Below are 24,509 nucleotides of genomic sequence, written 5' to 3' on the forward strand. Positions count from 1 at the left end.
CCAACAGAGTACCCTTCGTCGTCCAGTACTTCCCCGGAGCGGAGAAACTACGCCATGTTCTCCGCAGCCTTCAACATGTCATCAATGACGACGAACACCTCGCTATGGCCATCCCCACACCTCCACTACGCGCCTTTAAACAGCCACCCAACCTCAAACAAACCATAGTTCGCAGCAAATTACCCAGCCTTCAGGAGAACAGCGTCCACGACACCACACAACCCTGCCACGGTAACCTCTGCAAGACATGCCAGATCATCGACACAGATACCACCATCACACCAGGTGCACGGTTCATACTCCTGTGACTCGGCCAACGTTGTCCACCTCATACGTTGCAGGAAAGGATGCCCCAGAGCATGGTACATTGGCGAGACCATGCAGACACTGCGACAACGGATGAACGGACACCGCGCAACAATCGCCAGACAGGAGGGTTCCCTCCCAGTCGGGGAACACTTCAGCAGTCAAGGACATTCAGCCACCGACCTTCGGGTAAGCATACTCCAAGGCGACCTTCGAGACACACGACAACGCAAAATCGTCGAGCAGAAATTGATAGCCAAGTTCCGCACCCATGAGGACGGCCTCAACCGGGATCTTGGGTTCATGTCACGCTATACGTAACCCCACCAGCGAACAAATGTTATCTGTTTTTAATATAATGGGTCATTTGCTGTCTTCCTTCCGGATGTCTATGTCTCTGCCTATCTCTCTCTTTTTTTGGGGGGGTTTGTATATTCGGTGGCCTTTTAGGTGACACCTCTCTGTCTGCTCACTGTGATTGCCTTGGCAACGGGCAGTAATCACCAGGCATTGTTCTGTGATTTATAAATGCGTAGGATTCGAAGATTTCATTTCCACAACATTCACCTGAGGAAGGAGGAAGCCTCTGAAAGCTTGTGAAATTTAAAATAAATTTGTTGGACTATAACTTGGTGTTGTAAAATTGTTTACAATTGTCAACCCCAGTCCATTACCGGCATCTCCACATCACAGTAAACTGGGCAAATCTGTAAATGGGTAAAATGATAGAAGATCAGTGGGAGGTGTTCAAAAAAGAATTTAATGTGATACAGAACCAGTTTATACCCCTAAGAGGAAAGAGCTCTACTTGCCAAAAAAAACCAGCCACAGATGACAAAAGAGGTAAGGGACAACATAAAATTAAAAGAAAAAGCATACAAAAATGCAAAAAATAGCACAGATCATAAGAACATAAGAAATAGGAACAGGAGTAGGCCAATCGGCCCCTCGAGCCTGCTCCGCCATTCAATAAGATCATGGCTGATCTGATCCTAACCTCAAATCTAAATTCATATCCAATTTCCTGCCCGCTCCCCGTAACCCTCATTCCCTTTACTTCTAGGAAACAGTCGATTTCTGTTTTAAATGTATTTAATGATGTAGCTTCCACAGCTTCCTGGGGCAGCAAATTCCACAGACCTACTACCCTCTGAGTGAAGAAGTTTCTCCTCATCTCAGTTTTGAAAGAGCAGCCCCTTATTCTAAGATTATGCCCCCTAGTTCTAGTTTCACCCATCCTTGGGAACATCCTGACCGCATCCACCCGATCAAGCCCCTTCACAATCTTATATGTTTCAATAAGATCGCCTCTCATTCTTCTGAACTCCAATGAGTAGAGCCCCAATCTACTCAACCTCTCCTCATATGTCCGCCCCCTCATCCCCGGGATTAACCGAGTGAACCTTCTTTGTACTGCCTCGAGAGCAAGTATGTCTTTTCTCAAGTATGGACACCAAAACTGTATGCAGTATTCCAGGTGCGGTCTCACCAATACCTTATATAACTGCAGCAATACCTCCCTGTTTTTATATTCTATCCCCCGAGCAATAAAAGCCAACATTCCGTTGGCCTTCTTGATCACCTGCTGCACCTGCATACTAACGTTTTGATCTTCTTGCACTCGGACCCCCAGATCCCTTTGTACTGCAGTACTTTCCAGTTTCTCGCCTTTAAGATAATAACTTGCTCTCTGATTTTTCCTGCCAAAGTGCATAACCTCACATTTTCCAATATTGTATTGCATCTGCCAAATTGTAAAGAGTTGGGGACCCAGCACCGACCCCTGCGGAACACCACTGGCTACTGGTTGCCAGTCCGAGAATGAACCGTTTATCCCAACTCTGCTTCCTGTTAGTTAACCAATCCTCCACCCATGCCAGAATATTACCCCCAATCCAGTGATTCTTTATCTTGAGCAATAATCTTTTATGTGGCACCTTGTCGAATGCCTTCTGGAAGTCTAAATACACTACGTCCACTGGTTCCCCTTTATCCACCCTGCACGTTTTGTCCTCAAAGAACTCAAGCAAATTTGTCAGACATGACTTCCCCTTCGTAAAGCCATGCTGACTTTGTCCTATTAAATTATGTTTATCCAAATGTTCCGCTACTGTCTCCTTGATAATAGATTCCAAAATTTTACCCACCACAGATGTTAGGCTAACTGGTCTATAATTTCCAGCCTTCTGCCTACTACCCTTTTTAAATAAGGGTGTTACATTGGCAGTTTTCCAATCTGCCGGGACCTTTGCCGAGTCCAGAGAATTTTGGAAAATTATTACCAAAGCATCCACAATCCCTACTGCCACTTCCCTCAAGACCCTCGGATGTAAGCCATCAGGTCCTGGGGATTTATCCGCCTTGAGTCCCATTATTTTACTGAGTACTGGCAACTGGGAGTGATACAAAGAACAGCAAAGGGTGAGAAAGCAAATAGTAAGAGCTACAAAAAGGGAGTATGAAAAGAAACTTGCAAGGGATATCAAAATCAACTCAAAAAAATTTTACAATTATATTAGGAAAAAGGGGGTGGTCAAGAGCATTGTGGGCCCCTTGAAAACTGATACTGGTGATATTGTAAATGAAAATAAGGAAATGGAGGACTTGTTAAATAGTTACTTTGTATCAGTATTCACAGTAGAGGAAGAGGACAGCATGCCGAACACCCCAAGGAAACTAATTTTGAATCAGGGATGGGGACTCACCATAATTAACGTAAGTGAATTAAAAGTAATGAAGAAAATAATGGCACTAAAGAGTGACAAATCCCCAGGACCAGATGGTTTCCATACCAGGGTTTTAAAGGAAGTAGGTGAGAACACTGCAGATGCCCAAACTATAATCTTCCAAGTTCTCTTGATTCAAGAACCGTTACTTTAGACTGGAAAATTGCACATGTCCCTCCGCAATTTAAGAAAGGTGAGAGAGGGAAACCAGGGAATTATAGACCAGTTAGCCTAACATCTGTTGTTAGGAAATTACTAGAGCCTATAATTAAAGATAGAGTGACTGAACACCGTGAAAATTTTTAGCTGATCAGAGAAAGCTAGCATAGATTTGTAAAGGATAGGTCATGTCTGACGAACCTAATTGAGTTTTTTTGAAGAGGTGACTAAAGTAGTGGACAGGGGAATGTCTATGGATGTTGTTTATATGGACTTCCAGAAGGCATTCGATAAAGCCCCTCATAAAAGACTGTTGGCTAAAGTTGAAGCTCATGGGATTGAGGGAAAATTATTGACCTGGCTGAGCGGCAGGAGGCAGAGAGTAGGGATAATGGGCAGGTACTCAAATGGGCAGGATGTGACGAGCGGTGCCCCAAAAGGATCTGTGTTGGGGCCTCAACTATTCACTGTATTTATTAATGACTTAGATGACAGGATAGAGAGCCACATATCCAAGTTAGTCAATGACACAAAGATAGGCAGCATTATAAGCACTGTAGCTGGAAGCATAAAATTAGAGAGAGATATTAATAGATTAAGTGTACAGGCAAAACTGTGGCAAATGGATTTCAATGTAGGCAAGTGTGAGGTCATCCACTTTGGACCTAAAAAGGATAGATCAGAGTACTTTCGAAATGGTGAAAAGCTCGAAATAGTGGAGGTCCAAAGAGACTTAGGGGTCCATGTACATAGATCATTAAAATGTCATGAACAGGTACAGAAAATAATCAAAAAGGCTAATGGAATGCTGGCCTTTATATCTCGAGGACTAGAATACAAGGGGGTAGAAGTTAGACCACACCTAGAGTACTATTTTCAGCTCCGGGCACTGCACCTTAGGAAGGATATGTTGGCCTTGGAGAGAGTGTAGCATAGATTTACTAGAATGATACCTGGACTCCAAGGGTTAAATTACGAGGAGAGATTACACAAACTAGGGTTGTATTCCCTGGAATTTAGAAGATTAAAGAATGATTTGATCAAAGTTTTCAAGATATTAAGGGGAACTGATAGGGTAGGTACAGAGAAACTATTTCCGCTGGTTGGGGAGTCTAGGTCAAAGGGACATAGCCTAAAAATTAGAGCCAGGACTTTCAGGAGTGAAGTTAGAAAACACTTCTACACACAAAGGATGATAGAAGTTTGGAACTCTCTTCCGCAAATGGCAGTTGATGCTAGCTCAATTGTTAATTTTAAATCTGAGATTGATCGATTTTTGTTAACCAAAGGCATTAAGAGATAGACACAAGGGTGATGCCGGAGGACTGGAGAATTGAAAACGTTACACCCTTGTTCAAAAAAAGGATGTAAGGATAAACCCAGCAACTGCAGGCCAGTCAGTTTAACCTCGGTGGTGGGGAAGCTTTTAGAAACAATAATCTGGGACAAAATTAATAGTCACTTGGACAAATGTGGATTAATAAAGGAAAGCCAGCACAGATTTGTTAAAGGCAAATCGTGTTTAACTAACTTGATTGAGTTTTTTGATGAGGGCAATGCAGTTGATGTTGTGTATATGGGCTTCCAAAAGGCATTTGATAAAGTGCCACATAATAGGCTTGTCAATAAAAGTGAAGCCCATGGAATAAAAGGGGCAGTGGCATTATGGATACAAAATTGGCTAAGTAATAGGAAAAAGGTAGTGGTGAACAACTGTTTATCAGACTGGAGGAAGGTGTACAGTGGTGTTCCCCAGGGGTCAGTACGAGGACCACTGCTTTTCTTGATATATATTGATGACTTGGACTTGGGTATACAAGGCACAATTTCAAAATCTGCAGATGACACAAAACTTGGAAGTGTAGTAAACAGTGAGGAGGATAGTGATAGACTTCAAAAGGACATAGACAGGCTGGTGGAATGGGCGGACACATAGCAGATGAAATTTAATGCCGAGAAGTGTGAAATGATACATTGTGGTAGGAAGAACGAGGAGAGGCAGTATAAACTAAAGGGTACAACTCTAAAGGGGGTGCAGGGAAAGAGAGACCTGGAGGTATCCGTGCACAAATCGCTGAAGGTGGCAGGACAGGTTGAGAAAGTGGCTAAGAAAGCATACGGGATCCTGGGCTTTATAAATAGGGGCGTAGAGTACAAAAGCGAGGATGTTATGTTGAACTTTTATAAAACACTGGTTCAGCCACAACTTGTGTATTGTGTCCAATTCTGGGCACCGCACTTTAGGAAGGATGTGAAGGCATTAGAGAGGGCGCAGAAAAGATTTACTAGAATGGCTCTAGGGATGAGGGACCTGTTACGTGGATAGACTGTAAGAGCTGGGATTATTCTCCTAACAGCAGAGAAGGTTGAGAGGAGATTTGATAGAGATGTTCAAAATCATGAAGGGTCCAGATAAAGTAAATAAAGAAAAACTGTATCCACTGGCGGAAGGGTCATGAACCAAAGGACACAGGTTTAAGGTGATTGGCAAAAGAACCAAAGGCGCATGAGGAAAAACATTTTTTACGCAGCGAGTGGGTAGGATCTGGAATGCACTGCCTGAAAGGGAGATGGAAGCAGGGGTAATTGTGGATTTTAAAAAGGAATTAGATAGGTACCTGAAGGAGAAAAATTTGCAGGCCTACGGGGAAAGAGCAGTGGCATGGGACTAGCTGGATTGCTTGCTCTTCCAGAGAGCTGGCCCAGGCTCAATGGGCTGAATGACCTCCTTCTCTGCTGTAACCATTCTATGATTAGAACCATAGAAAAGATACAGCACAGAAGGGACCATTCGGCCCATCGTGTCCGCGCCAGCTCAAAGAACAACCAAGTGCCCATTCTAATCCCGCCTTCCAGCACCCAGTCTGCAGCCCTGCAGCTTACAGCACTTTAGCTGCAGGTCCAGGTACTTTTTAAAAGAGTTGAGGGTCCCTGCCTCCACCACCAATTCGGGCAGCGAATTCCATACACACACCACCCTCTGGGTAAAAAAGTTTTTCCTCATGTCCCCTCCAATCCTTCCACTTAAATCTATGTCCTCTAGTTCTTGAACTCTCTGCTAGGGGAAACAGGTACTTCCTGTCTACTCTATCTAGGCCCCTCATAATTTTGTATACCTCAATCAAGTCACCCCTCAGCCTCCTCTGCTCCAAGGAAAACAACCCGAGCCTATCCAATCTCTCCTCGTAGCTGCAATTTTCAAGCCCTGGCAACATTCTTGTAAATCTTTTCTGCACTCTAACCAGAGCAATTATGTCCTTCCTGTAATGTGGTGACCAGAACTGCGCACAATACTCCAGCTGTGGCCTTACCAGCGTTTTATACAGTTTCATCATTATATCCCTGCTTTTGTATTCTATACCTCGGCTAATAACGGAGAGCATTCCGTATGCCTTCTTCACAACCTTATCTACCTGTACTGCCACCTTCAGGGACCTGTGCACATGCACTCCAAGGTCTCTCACTTCCTCTATTCCTCTCAATATATTCCCGTTTACTGTGTATTCCCTTTTACTGTTTGCCCTCCCTAAGTACATTACCTCACACTTCTCCGGGTTGAACTCCATTTGCCACTTTTCCACCCACTCCACCAACCCACTGATATCCTCTTGGAGTCTACAGCTATCCTCTTCACTGTCAACTACACGGCCAATTTTTGTGTCGTCTGCAAATTTGCCAATCATGCCCGCTACATTCAAGCCCAAATCATTAATATATACCACAAACAGCAAGGGACCCAACACTGAGCCCTGTGGCACACCACTGGAAACGGATTTCCATTCACAAAGACATCCATCGACTTTTACCCTTTGTTTCCTGTTACTGAGCCAATTTTGGATCCAATTCGCCACATTTCCCTGTATCCCATGGGCTTTTACCTTTCTGACCAGTCTGCCAAGTGGGACCTTGTCAAATGCCTTACTAAAATCCATGTAGACAACATCCACTGCACTACCCTCACCAATCCTCCTTGTCACTTCCTCAAAGAATTCAATCAATTTGTAAGGCATGGCCTCCCCGGAACAAATCTATGCTGACGATCCCTGATTAAACCATGCCTTTCCAAGTGACAGTTTATCCTGTCTCTCAGTATTGATTCTAATAGTTTGTCCACCACCGAGGTAAGACTGACCGGCCTATAATTGTTCGGCCTTTCCCTCGTACCATTTTTAAACAATGGTACTACGTTTGCAGTCTTCCAGTCCTCCGGTACCTCCCCTGTATCTAGTGAGGATTGGAAAATGATCCTCAGAGCATCCGCTATTTTCTCCCTGGCTTCCTTCAATAGCCCAGGAAACAATCCATCCGGCCCTGGTGACTTATCAACTTTCAAGGATTCCAGTCCCTCTAGTACTTCCTCTCTCGTTATGTTTACCTTATCCAATATTTCACACCTCTTCTCTTTAACTACTACATCCGGATCATCCATTTCCTTTGTGAATACGGAGACAAAATATTAATTTAAAACCCTACCCACATCCTCTGCTTCTACACACAAGTTACCCTTCATCATCCCTGATAGGTCCCACCTTTTCCTTAGCTATCCTCTTGTTCTTAATGTACTGATGAAACATCTTTGGGTTTTCTTTAATCTTACTAGCTAATATTTTTTCATGTCCTCTCTTGGCTTTCCTTATTTCCTTTTTTAGTCATCCCTGTACTTTCTATACTCCTCGAGGCTTTCTGCAGTATTTCGTTTTCTGTGACAGTCATAAGCTTTCTTTATCTGCTTTATCTTGCCCCGTATACTTCTCGACAACCAGGGGGCTCAAAATTTGGCAGGGGCATCCTTTTTCTTTGAGGGGACGTGTCTGCATTGTACCCGTCGAATTTCACTTTTTAGTGCCTCCCTCTGGCTTGCCACTGATTTCTCCTCTAGTAGTTGTTTCCAGTCCACTTCTGCCAAATCACCTCTTAGTTCTGTAAAATTTGCCTTCCCCCAATTTAAAACATTTACTCCTGATTTAACTCTATCCTTTTCCATAAAAATGTTAAAACGAACTGAATTGTGGTCACTATCCCCAATATGGTCACCCATTTTCACTTCACCCAACAATTAATCATTACAACAATGATTTATTCCTGTCTGGCGCAAAAGTAAAACAGGAAATGTGGCTCAACCATGGCTTACAAAAGAAATTCGGGATAGTATTAGATCCAAAGAGGAGATATATAAAATTGCCAGAAAAAGTGGCAAGCCTGAGGATTGGGAGCAGTTTAGAATAAAGCAAAGGAGGACAAAGAGATTGATTAAGAGGGGAAAAATAGAGTATGAGAGTAAACTAGCAGGGAACATAAAAACTGACTGTAAAAGCTTTTATAAATATGTCAAGGGAAAAAGATTAGTGAAGACAAATGTAGGTCCCTTACAGTCAGAAATGGGGGAAATTATAATGGGGAACAAAGAAATGGCAGAACAATTAAACACATACTTTGGTTCAGTCTTCACAAGGGAGGACACAAATAACCTCCCGGAAATGTTAGGGAACCAAGGGTCTAGTGAGAGGGAGGAACTGAAGGAAACCAGTATTAGTAAAAAAAAAGTGCTAAGGAAATTAATGGGGCTAAAGGCTAACAAAACCCCAGGGCCTGATAATCTACATCCCAGAGTACTAAAGGAAGTGGCCGTAGAAATGGTGGATGCATTGGTGATCATCTTCCAAAATTCTATAGACTCTGGAACAGTTCCTTCAGATTGGAGGGTGGCAAATGTAACCCCACTATTTAAAAATGGAGGGAGAGAAAAAACAGGGAATTACAGACCAGTTAGCCTAACATCAGTAGTGGGGAAAATGCTAGAGTCTATTATAAAGGATGTGATAACAGAACACTTGGAAGGCATTAATGGGATTGGATAAAGTCAGCATGGGTTTATGAAAGGGAAATCATGCTTAACAAATCTACTGGAGTTTTTTGAGGATGTAACGAGTAGAATAGATAGGGGAGAACCAGTGGATGTGGTGTACTTTGATTTTCAGAAGGCTTTTGATAAGGTCCCACACAAGAGGTTAGTGTGCAAAATTAAAGCACGTGGAATTGGGGGGAATATACTGGCATGGATTGAGAATTGGTTGACAGACAGGAAACAGAGAGTAGGTCTTTTTCTGGGTGGCAGGCAGTGACTAGTGGGGCACCACAGGAATCAATGCTTGGGCCCCAGCTATTCACAATATATATCAATGATTTGGATGAGGGAACTAAATGTAACATTTCCAAGTTCGCAGACGACACCAAACTGGGGTGGAATGTGAGCTGTGAGGAGGATGCAAAGAGGCTCCAATGTGATTTAGACAAGTTGGCAAGAACATGGCAGATGCAGTATAACGTGGATAAATGTGAGGTTATCCACTTTGGTTGTAAAAACAGAAAGGCAGATTATCTGAATGGTGATAGATTGGGAAAAGGGGAGGTGCAACGAGACCTGGATGTCCTTGTACACCAGTCGCTGAAAGCGAGCATTCAGGTGCAGCAAGCAGTTAGGAAGGCGAATGGTACGTTGGCCTTCATTGCAAGAGGATTTGAGTACAGGAGCAGGGATGTCTTACTGCAGTTGTACAGGGCCTTGGTGAGACCACACATGGAGTATTGTATGCAGTTTTGGTCTCCTTATCTGAGGAAGGATGTCCTTGCCATGAAGGGAATGCAATGAAGGTTTACCAGACTGATTCCTGGGATGGCAGGACTGACGCATGAGGAGAGATTGTTTCGACTAGGCCTATATTCACTAGAGTTTAGAAGAATGAGAGGTGATCTCATCGAAATATATAAAATTCTAACAGGACTAGACAGACTAGATGCAGGGAGGATGTCCCCGATGGCTGGGGAGTCCAGAACCAGGGGTCACAATCTCAGGATACGGGGTATGCCATTCAGAACCGAGATGAGGAGAAATTTCTTCACTCAGAGGGTGGTGAACCTGTGGAATTCTCTACCACAGAAGGCACTGGAGGCCAAGTCATTAGATGTATTCAAGAAGGAGATAGATATATTTCTTAATGCTAAAGGAATCAAGGGATATGGGGAAAAAGTGGGAACAGGGTACTGAGTTAGACGATCAGCCATGATCATTTTGAATGGCGGAGCAGGCCCGAAGGGCCAAATGGCCGACTCTTGCTCCTATTTTCTATGTTTCTATGTTTCACCCATTTGTCCATCTTCATTTCCCAGGACTAAATCTAGAATCGCATCCCCTCTTGTTGGGCTTGTCACGTACTGGCTAAAAAAGTTCTCCTGGACACCGATCAAATATTTTGTGCCCTCTGTGCCCCTCACACTGTTTGAATCCCAGTTGATGTTAGGGTCGTTGAAGTCCCCTACTATTATTGCCCTCTTATTTTTGCACTCAGAAATTTGCCTACATATTTGTTCTTCTATCTCCCTTTCGCTATTTGGTGGTCTATAGTACACTCCTAGCAGTGTGACTGCCCCTTTTTTATTTCTTAGCTCAACCCATATGCCCTCGATTGATGGTTCATTTAGCATATCATCCCTTCTCACAACTGTAATTGATTCTTCAACCAATAATGCTACCCCCCCACTCCTTTTTTATCACCCACTCTATCCTGCCTGAAAACTCTATATCCAGGGATATTGAGCTGCCAATTATCCCCCTCTTTAAGCCAGGTTTCTGTTATAGCAATGGTATCATGCTGCCATGTGTCTATCTGTGCCCTTAGCTCATCTGCTTTGTTTGTAATACTCTTTGCATTGAAGTATATACCCTTTAACCCCGTCAAATTCCTGTGCTGAACACGCTATTTAAGCTTCGCTTCTTTTGCCTTTCTGAGTCGCTAACTGTTTTTCTACTTCCCGATTCTATGATATGGGGCTACGGTGGGTATATGGAGTTAGGTCACAGATCAGCCATGATCTCATTGGATGGCGGAACTATGATTCTAACAGGTTTAAGGGGCTAAATGGCCGACTCCTGTTTCTATGTTCCTATCATTACCTCTTTGCTCTTGCATTCTAAGCCCTTATTTATAAAACCCCAAAATGCAAATGGATTTTTTTTCTTAAAAACAGCTTTATCCACTTACACCCACACTTTCAAAGAACTATATATTTGCCCCTCTAGATGTCTCTGTTCCTCCACACCTTTCAATGTTTTTTCATTAAGTGTGCACGTACATTTGTCATAAAATGTATTGCCTCACATTTCACGTTAAATTACATCTCCCATTTTTCTGCCCATTTCCCTGTGCCGAAGTCCAAATCATCTATACAATCTAATCTTAATTCAAAATTGCTGAAGTAAAATCACCTGCTAATCTAATTTTTTTTAAACACGTACAGCAGCAATTTCCACAGGGTTCTCCCAATCTGGCACCTCATCTGCGCCAGAAACCCTGGAGCAACCGTGTAACACGAGGGAAAAACATACTTGACCTCGTCCTCACCAATCCACCTGTCGCAAATGCATCTGTCCATGACAGTGCTGGTAGGAGTGACCACCGCACAGTCCTCGTGGAGATGAAGTTCCGTCTTCGCAATGAGGACACCATCCAACGTGTTGTGTGGCACTACCACTGTGCTAAATGGGATCGATTCAGAACAGATCTGACAGCTCAAAACTGGGCATTCATGAGACACCGAGGGCCATCAGCAGCAGCAGAATTGTATTCCAGCACAATCTGTAACCTCATGGCCCGGCATATTCCTCACTCTACCATTACCAACAAGCCAGGGGATCAACCCTGGTTCAATGAGGAGTGTAGAAGAGCATGCCAGGAGCAGCACCAGGCGTACCTAAAAATGAGGTGCCAAGCTGGTGAAGCCACAACTCAGGACTACATGCATGCTAAACAGCGGAAGCAACATGCTATAGACAGAGCTAAGCGATTCCACAACCAACGGATCAGATCAAAGCTCTGCAGTCCTGCCACATCCAGTCGTGAATGGTGGTGGACAATTAAACAACTAATGGGAGGAGGAGGCTCTGCAAACATCCCCATCCTCAATGATGGTGGAGTCCAGCACGTGAGTGCAAAAGACAAGGCTGAAGCCAGAAGTGCCGAATGGATGATCGGCCTCCTCCCGATATCCCCACCATCACAGAACCCAGTCTTCAGCCAATTCGATTCACTCCACGTGATATCAAGAAACGGCTGAGTGCACTGGATACAGCAAAGGCTATGGGCCCCGACAACATCCCAGCTGTAGTGCTGAAGACTTGTGCTCCAGAACTAGCTGCGCCTCTAGCCAAGCTGTTCCAGTACAGCTACAACACTGGCATCTACCCGACAATGTGGAAAATTGCCCAGGTATGTCCTGTCCACAAAAAGCAGGACAAATCCAATCCGGGCAATTACCGCCCCATCAGTCTACTCTCAATCATCAGCAAAGTGATGGAAGGTGTCGTCGACAGTGCTATCAAGCAGCACTGACTCACCAATAACCTGCTCACCGATGCTCAGTTTGGGTTCCGCCAGGACCACTCGGCTCCAGACCTCATTACAGCCTTGGTCCAAACATGGACAAAAGAGCTGAATTCCAGAGGTGAGGTGAGAGTGACTGCCCTTGACATCATAAGAACATAAGAAATAGCAGCAGGAGTAGGCCAATCGGCCCCTCGAGCCTGCTCCGCCATTCAATAAGATCATGGCTGATCTGATCCTAACCTCAAATCTAAATTCATGTCCAATTTCCTGCCCGCTCCCCGTAACCCCTAATTCCCTTTACTTCTAGGAAACTGTCTATTTCTGTTTTAAATTTATTTAATGATGTAGCTTCCACAGCTTCCTGGGGCAGCAAATTCCACAGACCTACTACCCTCTGAGTGAAGAAGTTTCTCCTCATCTCAGTTTTGAAAGAGCAGCTCCTTATTCTAAGATTATGCCCCCTAGTTCTAGTTTCACCCATCCTTGGGAACATCCTGACCGCATCCACCCGATCAAGACCCTTCACAATCTTATATGTTTCAATAAGATCGCCTCTCATTCTTCTGAACTCCAATGAGTAGAGTCCCAATCTACTCAACCTCTCCTCATATGTCCACCCCCTCATCCCCGGGATTAACCGAGTGAACCTTCTTTGTACTGCCTCGAGAGCAAGTATGTCTTTTCTCAAGTATGGACACCAAAACTGTATGCAGTATTCCAGGTGCGGTCTCACCAATACCTTATATAACTGCAGCAATACCTCCCTGTTTTTATATTCTATCCCCCGAGCAATAAAAGCCAACATTCCGTTGGCCTTCTTGATCACCTGCTGCACCTGCAAACTAACTTTTTGATTTTCTTGCACTAGGACCCCCAAATCCCTTTGTACTGCAGTACTTTCCAGTTTCTCGCCATTAAGATAAAAACTTGCTCTCCGATTTTTCCTGCCAAAGTGCATAACCTCACAGTTTCCAATATTGTATTGCATCTGCCAAATCTCCGCCCACTCACACAGCCTGTCTATATCCCCTTGTAGGTTTTTTATGTCCTCCTCACTCTCTACTTTCCCTCCCATCTTTGTATCATCTGCAAACTTTGATATGTTACACTCGGTCCCCTCCTCCAAATCATTAATAATAGATTGTAAAGAGTTGGGGACCCAGCACCGACCCCTGCGGAACACCACTGGCTACTGGTTGCCAGTCCGAGAATGTACCATTTATCCCAACTCTCTGCTTCCTGTTAGATAACCAATCCTCCACCCATGCCAGAATATTACCCCCAATCCAGTGATTCTTTATCTTGAGCAATAATCTTTTATGTGGCACCTTGTCGAATGCCTTCTGGAAGTCCAAATACACTACGTCCACTGGTTCCCCTTTATCCACCCTGTACGTTATATCCTCAAAGAACTCAAGCAAATTTGTCAGACATGACTTCCCCTTTGTAAAGCCATGCTGACTTTGTCCTATTAAATTATGTTTATCCAAATGTTCTGCTACTGTCTCCTTAATAACAGAGTCCAAAATTTTACCCACCACAGATGTTAAGCTAACTGGTCTATAATTTCCAGCCTTCTGCCTACTACCCTTTTTAAATAAGGGTGTTACATCGGCAGTTTTCCAATCTGCCCGGACCTTTGCCGAGTCCAGAGAATTTTGGAAAATTATTACCAAAGCATCCACAATCCCTACTGCCACTTCCCTCAAGACCCTAGGATGTAAGCCATCAGGTCCAGGGGATTTATCCGCCTTGAGTCCCATTCATTTACTGAGTACCAATTCATTAGTGATTTTAATCGTATTTAGCTCCTCCCCCCCTGGAGCCCCCTGTTTGTCCAGTGTTGGGATATTCTTAGTGTCCTCTACCATAAAGACTGAAACAAAATATTTGTTCAGCACTTTTGCCATCTCCATGTTTCCCACCATTAATTTCCCGGTCTCATCCTCTAAAGGACCTACGTTTGCCTTAGCCACCCTTTTTCTTTTTATATAACTATAGAAACTCTTGCTATCTGTTTTTATATTTTTTGCTAATTTATTTTCATAATCTATCTTCCCTTTCTTAATTAATCCTTTCGTTACTTTTTGCTGTCTTTTGAAGACTTCCCAATCTTCTATCCTCCCACTAAGTTTGGCTACCTTATATGTCCTTGTTTTTAGTCGGATACTATCCTTAATTTCTTTACTTAGCCACGGATGGCTGTCATTTCTTTTACACCCTTTTTTCCTCAGTGGAATATATATTTTTTGAAAGTTGTAAAATAACTCCTTAAATGAACACCCTGCTCATGTACCGTCTTACCCTTTTAATCTATTTTCCCAGTCCACTTTAATCAATTCCGCTCTCATACCATCATAGTCTCCTTTATTCAAGCTCAGTACGCTTGTTTGAGAACCAACCTTCTCACCCTCTAATTGGATATGGAATTCAACCATGTTATGGTCACTCATTCCAAGGGGATCCTTAACTACGACATTATTAATTAATCCTGGCTCATTACACAGGACCAGGTCCAAGGTTGCTTGCCCCCTTGTAGGTTCAGTTACATACTGCTCAAGAAATCCATCCCTAATACACTCAATAAACTCTTCCTCAAGGCTACCCTGCCCAATTTGATTTGTCCAGTTAATATGATAGTTAAAATCCCCCATAATTATAGCTGTTCCCTTATTACATGCCCCGACTATTTCCTGATTAATACTTCTTCCAGCAGAGTTGCAACTATTAGGAGGCCTATATACTACGCCCACGAGTGTTTTTTGCCCCTTATTATTCCTTATCTCTACCCAAACTGTTTCATTATCCTGATCCTTTGTCCCAATATCTTTTCTCTGTGTTACAGTGATTCCTTCCCTTATTAACATAGCCACCCCACCTCCCCTTCCTTCCTGCCTGTCCTTCCTGATTGTTAAATACCCTGGCATATTTAATTCCCAGTCGTTGTCACCCTGCAGCCATGTTTCTGTAATTGCCACAAGATCATACCCATACGTCGTTATGTGTGCCGTTAACTCGTCCATTTTGTGACGAATGCTACATGCATTCAGATAAAGAACTTTCAAATATGTTTTGTGACACTTAGTTCCTGCTTTTTCCTTTTTTAACACTTTACCTTTTACTCCATACCTTCTGTCCCTTCCTGATACGCTTTCCTCTGTCTCCCTGCTCAGGTTCCCAACCCCCTGCCACAGCTTTGATGCTGGGTTAATCGCCTTACGCCTTCTACTTTTCATTTCATCTGTCGTGCCTAAAGTACCTAAAGTACACTTTCTTTCCGCTGCTCTATGCTTTTCCCTTTCACTTGTTCTTGAATCAAGGCAGCATTTGGCCGAGTGTGGCACCAAGGAGCCCTAGTAAAATTGAAGTCAATGGAAATCAGGGGAAAAACTCTCCAGTGCCTGGAGTCAGACCTCGCGCAAAGGAAGATGGTAGTGGTTGTTGGAGGCCAATCATCTCAGCCCCAGGACATTGCTGCAGGAATTCCTCAGGGCAGTGTCCTAGGCCCAACCATTTTCAGCTGCTTCATCAATGACCTTCCCTCCATCATAAGGTCAGAAATGGGGATGTTCGCTGATGATTGCACAGTGTTCAATTCCATTCGCAACCCCTCAAATAACAAAGCAGTCCGAGCCCGCATGCAGCAAGACCTGGACAACATCCAGGCTTGGGCTCATAAGTGGCAAGTAACATTCGCGCCAGATAAGTGCCAGGCAATGACCATCTCCAACAACAGAAAGTCTAACCACCTCCCCTTGACATTCAATGGCATTACCATCACCGCATCCCCCACCATCAACATCCTGGGGGGTCACCATTGACCAGAAACTTAACTGGACCAGCCATATAAATATTGTGGCTACAAGAGCAGGTCAGAGGCTGGGTATTCTGGGGCAAGTGACTCACCACCTGACTCCCCAAAGCCTTTCCACCATCTGCAAGGCACAAGTCAGGAGTGTGATGGAATATTCTCTCCTTGCCTGGATGAGTGCAGCTCCAACAACACTCAAGAAGCTCGACACCATCCAAGATAAAGCAGCCCGCTTGATTGGCACCCCATCCACCACCCTAAACATTCACTCCCTTCACCACTGGCGCACTGTGGCTGCAGTATGTACCATCCACAGGATGCACTGCAGCAACTCACCAAGGCTTCTTCGACAGCACCTCCCAAACCCGCGACCTCTACCACCTAGAAGGACAAGAGCAGCAGGCACATGGGAACACCACCTGCACGTTCCCCTCCAAGTCACACACCATGGAAATATATCGCCGTTCCTTCATCGTCGCTGGGTCAAAATCCTGGAACTCCCATCCTAACAGCACTGTGGGAGAACCGTCACCACACGGACTGCAGCGGTTCAAGAAGGCGGCTCACCACCACCTTCTCGAGGGCAATTAGGGATGGGCAATAAATGCCGGCCTCGCCAGCGACGCCCACATCCCATGAACGAATAAAAAAAAATAAACCTCTGTTCGTGCCATTTCTGGAGTTTCCACCAAAATTATGGAGGGAGATCAGAAAATCCCCAGGGAAATTCTACCCCTAAATTCCCAGTCTGCTGAGCTACTTACATTGCTTGATTCAAATAATTGGATAATTCCCTGTTTTTCATGCGAACAACATTATTACACAGTCAATCGACTGCAAATATCAAGAACAAAAGTGGACCTAGCATTGACATGAGGATACTTCCCTTTCAACCATTCTCCAATCTGAGCAACAATCATTTAACCCTAACCCTTTGTTGCCCAGTCAACCAAATTTCTATCCATGCTGCAATATTTCATCTAATACCATAAACCTGAATTTTTGGCCTTCACTCCCTCTATGACACTACTTTTCTTATGTCTTTCTATTTTAATTGATACTACTCTGGTCATGGAGCCTCTGAACTTTTTTCTCTCGTTCCTCCATAGTGTCAAATAGTCTGACCTACACATTTTCTCCTTACTTAGGGTGCCAGCCTTGGCTCAGTGGTAGCAATCTCACCTCTGAATCAGAAGGTTGTGGGTTCAAGCCCCAGTCCAGAAACTTGAGCACATAATTTAGGCTGACACCACTGCAGTACTGAGGGAGTGTTGTTCTGTCGGAGCTGCCATATTTCGGACGAGACATTAAACTGAGGTCCCGTCTGGCACCACAGAGGCAAATTCTCCAGTGTTCTGGTCGAAATTTTTCCCTCAACTAACGTCACTAATTGGTTATTTATCTCACTTGCTGTTTGTGGGAGCTTTCTGTGAGCAAATTAACTGTTACGTTTCCCTCCATTACAACAGTGACTACTTTGCAAAAGGCTGTGAAGCGCTTTGGGACATCCTGTGGTCATGAAAGGCACTGTATAAATCCTCACAGTGCTCCAATGAAGGTCCATCATACCTATCCTCTTCAAAACCATTTCTCCACCCCACAAGAATGTCAAAACTGTGGGACTGCATACTTCCCTCACTCTTCCTTTCCTTTTAATATACAGGCTTTTAAAATCAAGCTTGGTGTATCCTAATTACTACTTGATTCACTTTCAGAAGGTGAAAGGATTCTGTTCTGTCCAGTCCACATCACCAGAGTCACATTCTTCTAGAATAGATAAACTTTCTAAATTCTGAACAAACTTTGGAACTCAACTGCTCCCAATCTCTAGTACCATCCGTTCAACACCAACCCACACAACCTCTCTCCTCGGTCTCTAGGACTGCTACATCCAGTTCCTACAACCTAGCTCATACTTACCTGCAACATCTTCCCTAACATTTTTCTCCATATCCTGGGCTTTAGAAAAAATGGTGAAATAAAATTAACTACATGGTTAAATTAATAGGTAATGGTAATCGAGGCCACTGATTTACATTTCAAAACAAGTATGCTGATATTTTCATGATTATCACTTAAACTTCTAAAATTTTTTCGATCACTGTAAATCAGTGATCCTGATATCATAACTGTATATCACTTGGAATAAAACAGCACTGCCTCTAACTTACCGTGAACATGTCACGGGAGACCGAGAATTTTACAGCACGGAAGGAGGCCATTCGGCCCATCGTGCCTGAGTCGGCTCTTTGAAAGAGCTATCCAATTAATCCCAATCCACTGCCTTGCAAAATTTTCCCCTTCAAGTATTTATCCAATTCCCTTTGAAAGTTATTATTGAATCTGCTTCCACCACCCTTTAAGGCAGTGCATTCCAGATCAAAACAACTCGCTAACAACCTGTTGGCTATGCACATATAATATATATATTTAAAATAGAAATTTATGACCAGTGCACAGAATGTTAAACATCAATTTATAACACACGGTGCATGTAGAACTTACCCTATTTCAGAGCTGATTTATGCAAAATACAGCATGTGATTGACATTGAATGTGTAATAAAATAAGCCTGTGGAGTCTAATAAAAGGGTACTGCAGCTTTAAACAAAGCCAATTACCTGCAGAAATCCAAGTTTCTTTTTGTTATGGGTGGCTAAAAGACAAAGCTGCATGTGTTCAGACTTTGGTTTCTTTAGAACTCTGTCCAGATATTCTGCTGTTATCATATTTCCACCACCATTTCTCTCCACGTTAGGATTTTCGAAGATTAACTGCTGAATTTAGCTCGTTATTGATAGCAAAATTTCTCATGTACCTTTGGTCACTGGACAAGTCATTTCAAAGTCTGATTTTTAGGTGGTATAGAGAGAGATATATATGAGAAAATCCAGTTCATAAACTGCACAAGTAGTCGTATCATATCCAGATAATGCTAAACTAGTTACTTGGCGTGAGTGATTTACGGCATTGATTGGTCACCTCAGACCTGGGTCTGAATCTGGTGCAGATTCATGGGCAGGGCTTCTCTCTACAATCAGAGAAACTTCAGCACAGGATTCATCCATTTGGTACATTGTGCCCGTGCTAGAACATAAGAAATAGGAGCAGGAATAGGCCATCCGGCCCCTCGAGCCTGCTTCGCCATTCAACTAGATCATGGCTGATCTTCTACCTCAAAGCCATTATCCTGCACTATCCCCATATCCCTTGATGCCTTTAATATCTAGAAATCTATCAATCTCTGTTTTGACTATACTCAATGACTGAGCCTCCACAGCCCTCTGGGGTAGAGAATTCCAAAGATTCACCACCCTCTGAATGAAGAAATTTCTCCTCATCTCAGTCCTAAATGGCCTACCCTTATTCTGAGACTGTGACCCCTGGTTCTAGACTCCCCATCCAGGGGAAATATCCGCCTTGCATCTACCCTGTCGAGTCCTGTTAGAATTTTGTATGTTTCAATAAGGTCACCTCTCATTTTTCTACTCTAGAGAATACAGGCCCAGTCTCCCCAATCTCTCCTCGTATGACAATCCCACCATCCCAGGAATCAGTCTGGTGAACCTTTGTTGCACTCCCTCTACAGCAAGTATATCCTTTCTTAGGTAAGGAGACCAAAATTGTACACAATACTCCAGGTGCGGTCTCACCAAGGCCCTGTATAATTGCAGTAAGACATCTTTGCTCCTGTACTCAAATCCTCTTGTAATGAAGACCAACATAAAAATTGCCTTCCGAATTCTTGCTGCACCTGCATGTCAGCCTTCAGTGACTCATGTACAAGGACAACTGAAAGGTGCTTGCTGAACATTGGAACTATACTCTAATCCCATCCCCCTATTCTTTTCCTGTGCCCTTTAATATTTTTCTTCAAGTGTTTATCTAATTTCTTGTTAAATATTGTTATTGACTCAGTGTCAATAACCATTTGTCATAATGCATTCTGTATTCTAATGAATCTTTGTGGAAAAAGAGTCTTCTAATCCTCCCCTTTACGTTTTTAGTATAAATCCGAAATTTATTCCCCTTTTTGCCAATTCACCAACTACTCAGACCTTTTTATAATATTGTATACTTATTAGATCCCCCTTAATATTTTCTGCTCCAATGAATACAGTCCTAGTTTTTGAGGGTTTTTCATCAGAACTAGGTCCCATCATCCCTGGTATCATCCGAAGTAATCTGTGCTGCACCTTCTCCATGGCTCCAATATTCTTTCCATAATGGGGTGTCCAAAACCTCTGCATCTTCTCCATGGCTCCAATATCCTTTCTATAATGGGGTGTCCAAAACCTCTGCACCTTCTCTATGGCTCCAATATTGTATTTATAACAGGGTGACTAAAACCACACACAGCACTCAAACTGTGACAAAGCCATTATCTTACGCAGATTCATTAGGATGATTCTAAAGTTTTTAAGTGAAATACATTTGGTACAGTCTCAATCTAATTTATAGTGGTCATGAATTCATGTAACAAAGCTGCATTTCATTCCATACTGACTGCAACAGCTCATTCAAAACAGACCAAAAGTTGGCCGTAAGTGTGGGTGCGTTCTGATCTTGATAAATTATTTCAGAAATCAATTCATGTTTCACTTGAGGAAGTAAGGGAATCAAGTCACTCTCACCTCTCCTGCATAACTTTGTGCATCCAGTTGCACAGCAGCATTTGGTCTGGGATCGAACCTTGTACAAAGGAATTTATGGAGGTAATATGAAGGTTTGGACCACAGATTTCTCCGTAGCTATCAATGTTGCTCCATATTGGCAGGCATGGTGTGCACTCTGAATTGGGAGTCACACGAAGGGTCTCTTCCCCCACCCCATCACACTGTTCCTGCCTCTAAGGTATATATATCCCAAACCCCTTAGAATTCAGGATGGCCCTTGCAGCTGTCCAGCTAAAACCAATTACATTTTATTAAACTAATACATATAAGTTTGTTAACTACAACCTTCAAAGACTGAATGCAGATGCTGTGGAAATCTACAATCAATTTATATGAAGACAAAAATATTTTTTCTTTTTTAAATCAGCTTTACCACTTATACACTTGATGACCATGGAGGCTTTGTGCTTCAGAACAGCAAAGGTGGAAAAGATGGATAAACTAACTCAAGAAACTGAATACATAATTACTACCCTCTGGCTTTATAAATACTGATGCACATTTTTAAAGGTGGCCGTCCCCATAGAGCTATTAATATTCTCAAAAGGATGGCTCAACTTAGCATGCACAGTGCATTGGCATACTGCACCACAGAATGGGATACAGTCTCATCTGTAGCTGCACATGCCATCAGTTCCCTTTGTTCCATGGGTTGTTGGGGCAAGGGAAGGAAGAGGAGTATAAGGTGGAAGGAAGCACCACTCCACAAAGGAAGAGAAAGATCAGAGGGGAGTCAAGCCAGACTGCTGCCAGGTACTTCCCCGCCGATGGTGATGGAGTGACAATGACAAGGGATAGTAGAAGTTAGATGGCCATCCCATGACCAGGAAGCGGTGCGAAGTATAGTACACCTAAACAGGGCTGAACAATTAAAAATCATTTAACTTAAAATTTACACAAAAAAGAAAATCACACTCTCGGTAATAACTCACCAAATAGTTTTCATCCTGGAAGGCATAGTGCAATGTGGTAATCCACTGGCTATCTCCATTTACCAACACATCCCTCTCCTCTCGAAAGCAGGCAGTCTGGTTAAAAAAAATACGCAAGTTGTATACAAAATTAGATAAGACCAAGAACACTAGAAGGATTTGTACAGTCAGAGAAGTAGCAGAAATGTTTAACATTCATTACAATTCAAGCTGCAGTTTTCAAGTATTTACCGAGCCATTTGATACAAAAGGGGAAACTTGGTGAGGACGCTAACTTGAATATCAGCTCACTGTACCACAGAATGAATGGAAATATAGGGTTGGTCCATGCTTAACTCAGAGAGCTCTCCAATCCCACCTCTGCACAGGGAGAGAAGAGGAAAATCGAAGCGTGAATCACCCTGGGCTGGGTGTGCTCGTGCGCCTTTTGGCAGCTGGTTTTAGCATCAGAATGGTGGAGGCTGAGAAAAGAACCAAGTGCAAATGGTGCGTAGCATGGGAGATCTAGGCAAGGGTGAAACCTTAATTATTTGAAGGGAGGAAGAAGAGAGGCTTGCCTTCAAATTAACTCCGATTCAGTAATTGAAGAGTTAAATGTTTTACAGTCCATAAAATGAACCTTTTTCCTTCTCATTTATTTAATTTTTTGTTATATATAAAAGCAAAATGCAAAATGTAACCATTGTAATATACAGTGGGGTTTAAAAACTCTTCTGTTTTGCACTAACTACTGTGACTGAATGGCACAACAACCTGAGTGAAATCTGTAACTAATAGGCCCCCTTGATGGTAATAAATCCAACTGACCTGTACCCAATTCCATCTCACCAACTACTTCCCCTGCCCAGTCAGTATAGTCAGATATTTTTGAACTGAAGTATGAGCAATGACTTGGAAATTTATGACTAGTTGTACCAGCTGGAAAATACCAGACAGCTAATTTGATTCAATTTTTAAAAAATTGTAATCCAATATAATTGCAGACATTAGCCAAGTTAAAAAAAGCTTCACATTAAATTAAACGTTAGGCCAAAACATCTTTTAACTTTTTTTTATTAGCATCCAGCTTAGGTCAAATATAGCTCACAGCTCAGCTCAGTCTCAAAACAATCGGCATTCAAGTTACTCTCTCCCCACAGTCTGACCTTTCCTTGTACTTTCGGGTGGTTCTCAGCAAGACTTAAAAAGGAATTTTTGTTAACAAGCTTAAAAAAAAGGCTCTCCCTGCTACCTCCAGGGACAAAACACAAAAAAATAATTGACCCTTGGGTAAAGAATGGAAAAAGTATGCAAGGTTTAATGCTATACATCACAATGAAACCTCTTCAATTTAAATAGCTCCAATTTTTCCACTTTCATTCGAGAAAAATTGTTCACATAAACTCGTGCATTTGTTATGATTTTTTTTTAAATAACTGTATAAGGATCTCAATAACACACAGGCATTCAGTTTGGACAAAAATGCATAATTCTTACCCTCAGTAATGATTCACATTGGAGTACAACTAGCTGGGTATCAGCAGTCTCCACACTGATTCATGCTGGAGTACAACTAGCTGGGTATCAGCAGTCTCCACATTGATTCATACTGGAGTACAACTAGCTGGGTATCAGCAGTCTCCACACTGATTTAGAAGGTTGATTCTCAAACAAGCGTACTGAGCTTGAATAAAGGAGACTATGATGGTATGAGAGCGGAATTGATTAAAGTGGACTGGGAAAATAGATTAAAGGGTAAGACGGTACATGAGCAGTGGTGTTCATTTAGGGAGTTATTTTACAACTTTCAAAATAAATATATTCCACTGAGGAAAAAAGGGTGTAAAAGAAATGACAGCCACCCGTGGCTAAGTAAAGAAATCAAGGATAGTATCCGACTAAAAACAAGGACATATAAGGTAGCCAAACTTAGTGGGAGGATAGAAGATTGGGAATTCTTCAAAAGACAGCAAAAAGTAACTAAAGGATTGATTAAGAAAGGGAAGTTAGATTATGAAAAGAAATTAGCAAAAAATATAAAAACAGATAGCAAGAGTTTCTATAGTTATATAAAAAGAAAAAGGGTGGCTAAGGCAAACATAGGTCCCTTAGAGGATGAGACCGGGAAATTAATGGTGGGAAACATGGAGATGGCAAAAATGCTGAACAAATATTTTGTTTCAGTCTTTACAGTAGAGGACACTAAGAATATCCCAACACTGGACAAACAGGGGACTCTCGGGGGGGAGGAGCTAAATACAATTAAAATCACTCAAGAGATGGTACTCAGTAAAATAATGGGACTCAAGGCGGATAAATCCCCTGGACCTGATGGCTTCCATCCTAGGGTCTTGAGGGAAGTGGCAGTAGGGATTGTGGATGCTTTGGTGATAGTTTTCCAAAATTCCCTGGACTCAGGAGAGGTCCCGGCAGATTGGAAAACTGCTAATGTAACACCGTTATTTAAAAAGGGTAGTAGGCAGAAGGCTGGAAATTATAGGCCAGTTAGCTTAACATCTGTGGTGGGTAAAATTTTGGAG

The 24,509-nt window shown here is 42.8% G+C and overlaps 1 protein-coding gene across 4 annotated transcripts in view; it reads right to left on the reverse strand.

Annotated features, from left to right (window-relative positions):
• Positions 1-24,509, reverse strand: part of LOC137322105 (serine/threonine-protein kinase MRCK alpha-like) — a 499,456-nt gene that overhangs the window by 226,255 nt on the left and 248,692 nt on the right. For all 4 annotated transcript variants that reach the window (XM_067985191.1, XM_067985192.1, XM_067985190.1 and 1 more), the window contains exon 4: positions 21,991-22,086. In XM_067985191.1, coding sequence (XP_067841292.1) covers positions 21,991-22,086 — 96 coding nt within the window. The remainder of the gene's footprint in view (positions 1-21,990; positions 22,087-24,509) is intronic.

The sequence above is a fragment of the Heptranchias perlo genome, chromosome 5 (genome assembly GCF_035084215.1).
Source record: "Heptranchias perlo isolate sHepPer1 chromosome 5, sHepPer1.hap1, whole genome shotgun sequence".
Classification (NCBI taxonomy): domain Eukaryota; kingdom Metazoa; phylum Chordata; class Chondrichthyes; order Hexanchiformes; family Hexanchidae; genus Heptranchias; species Heptranchias perlo.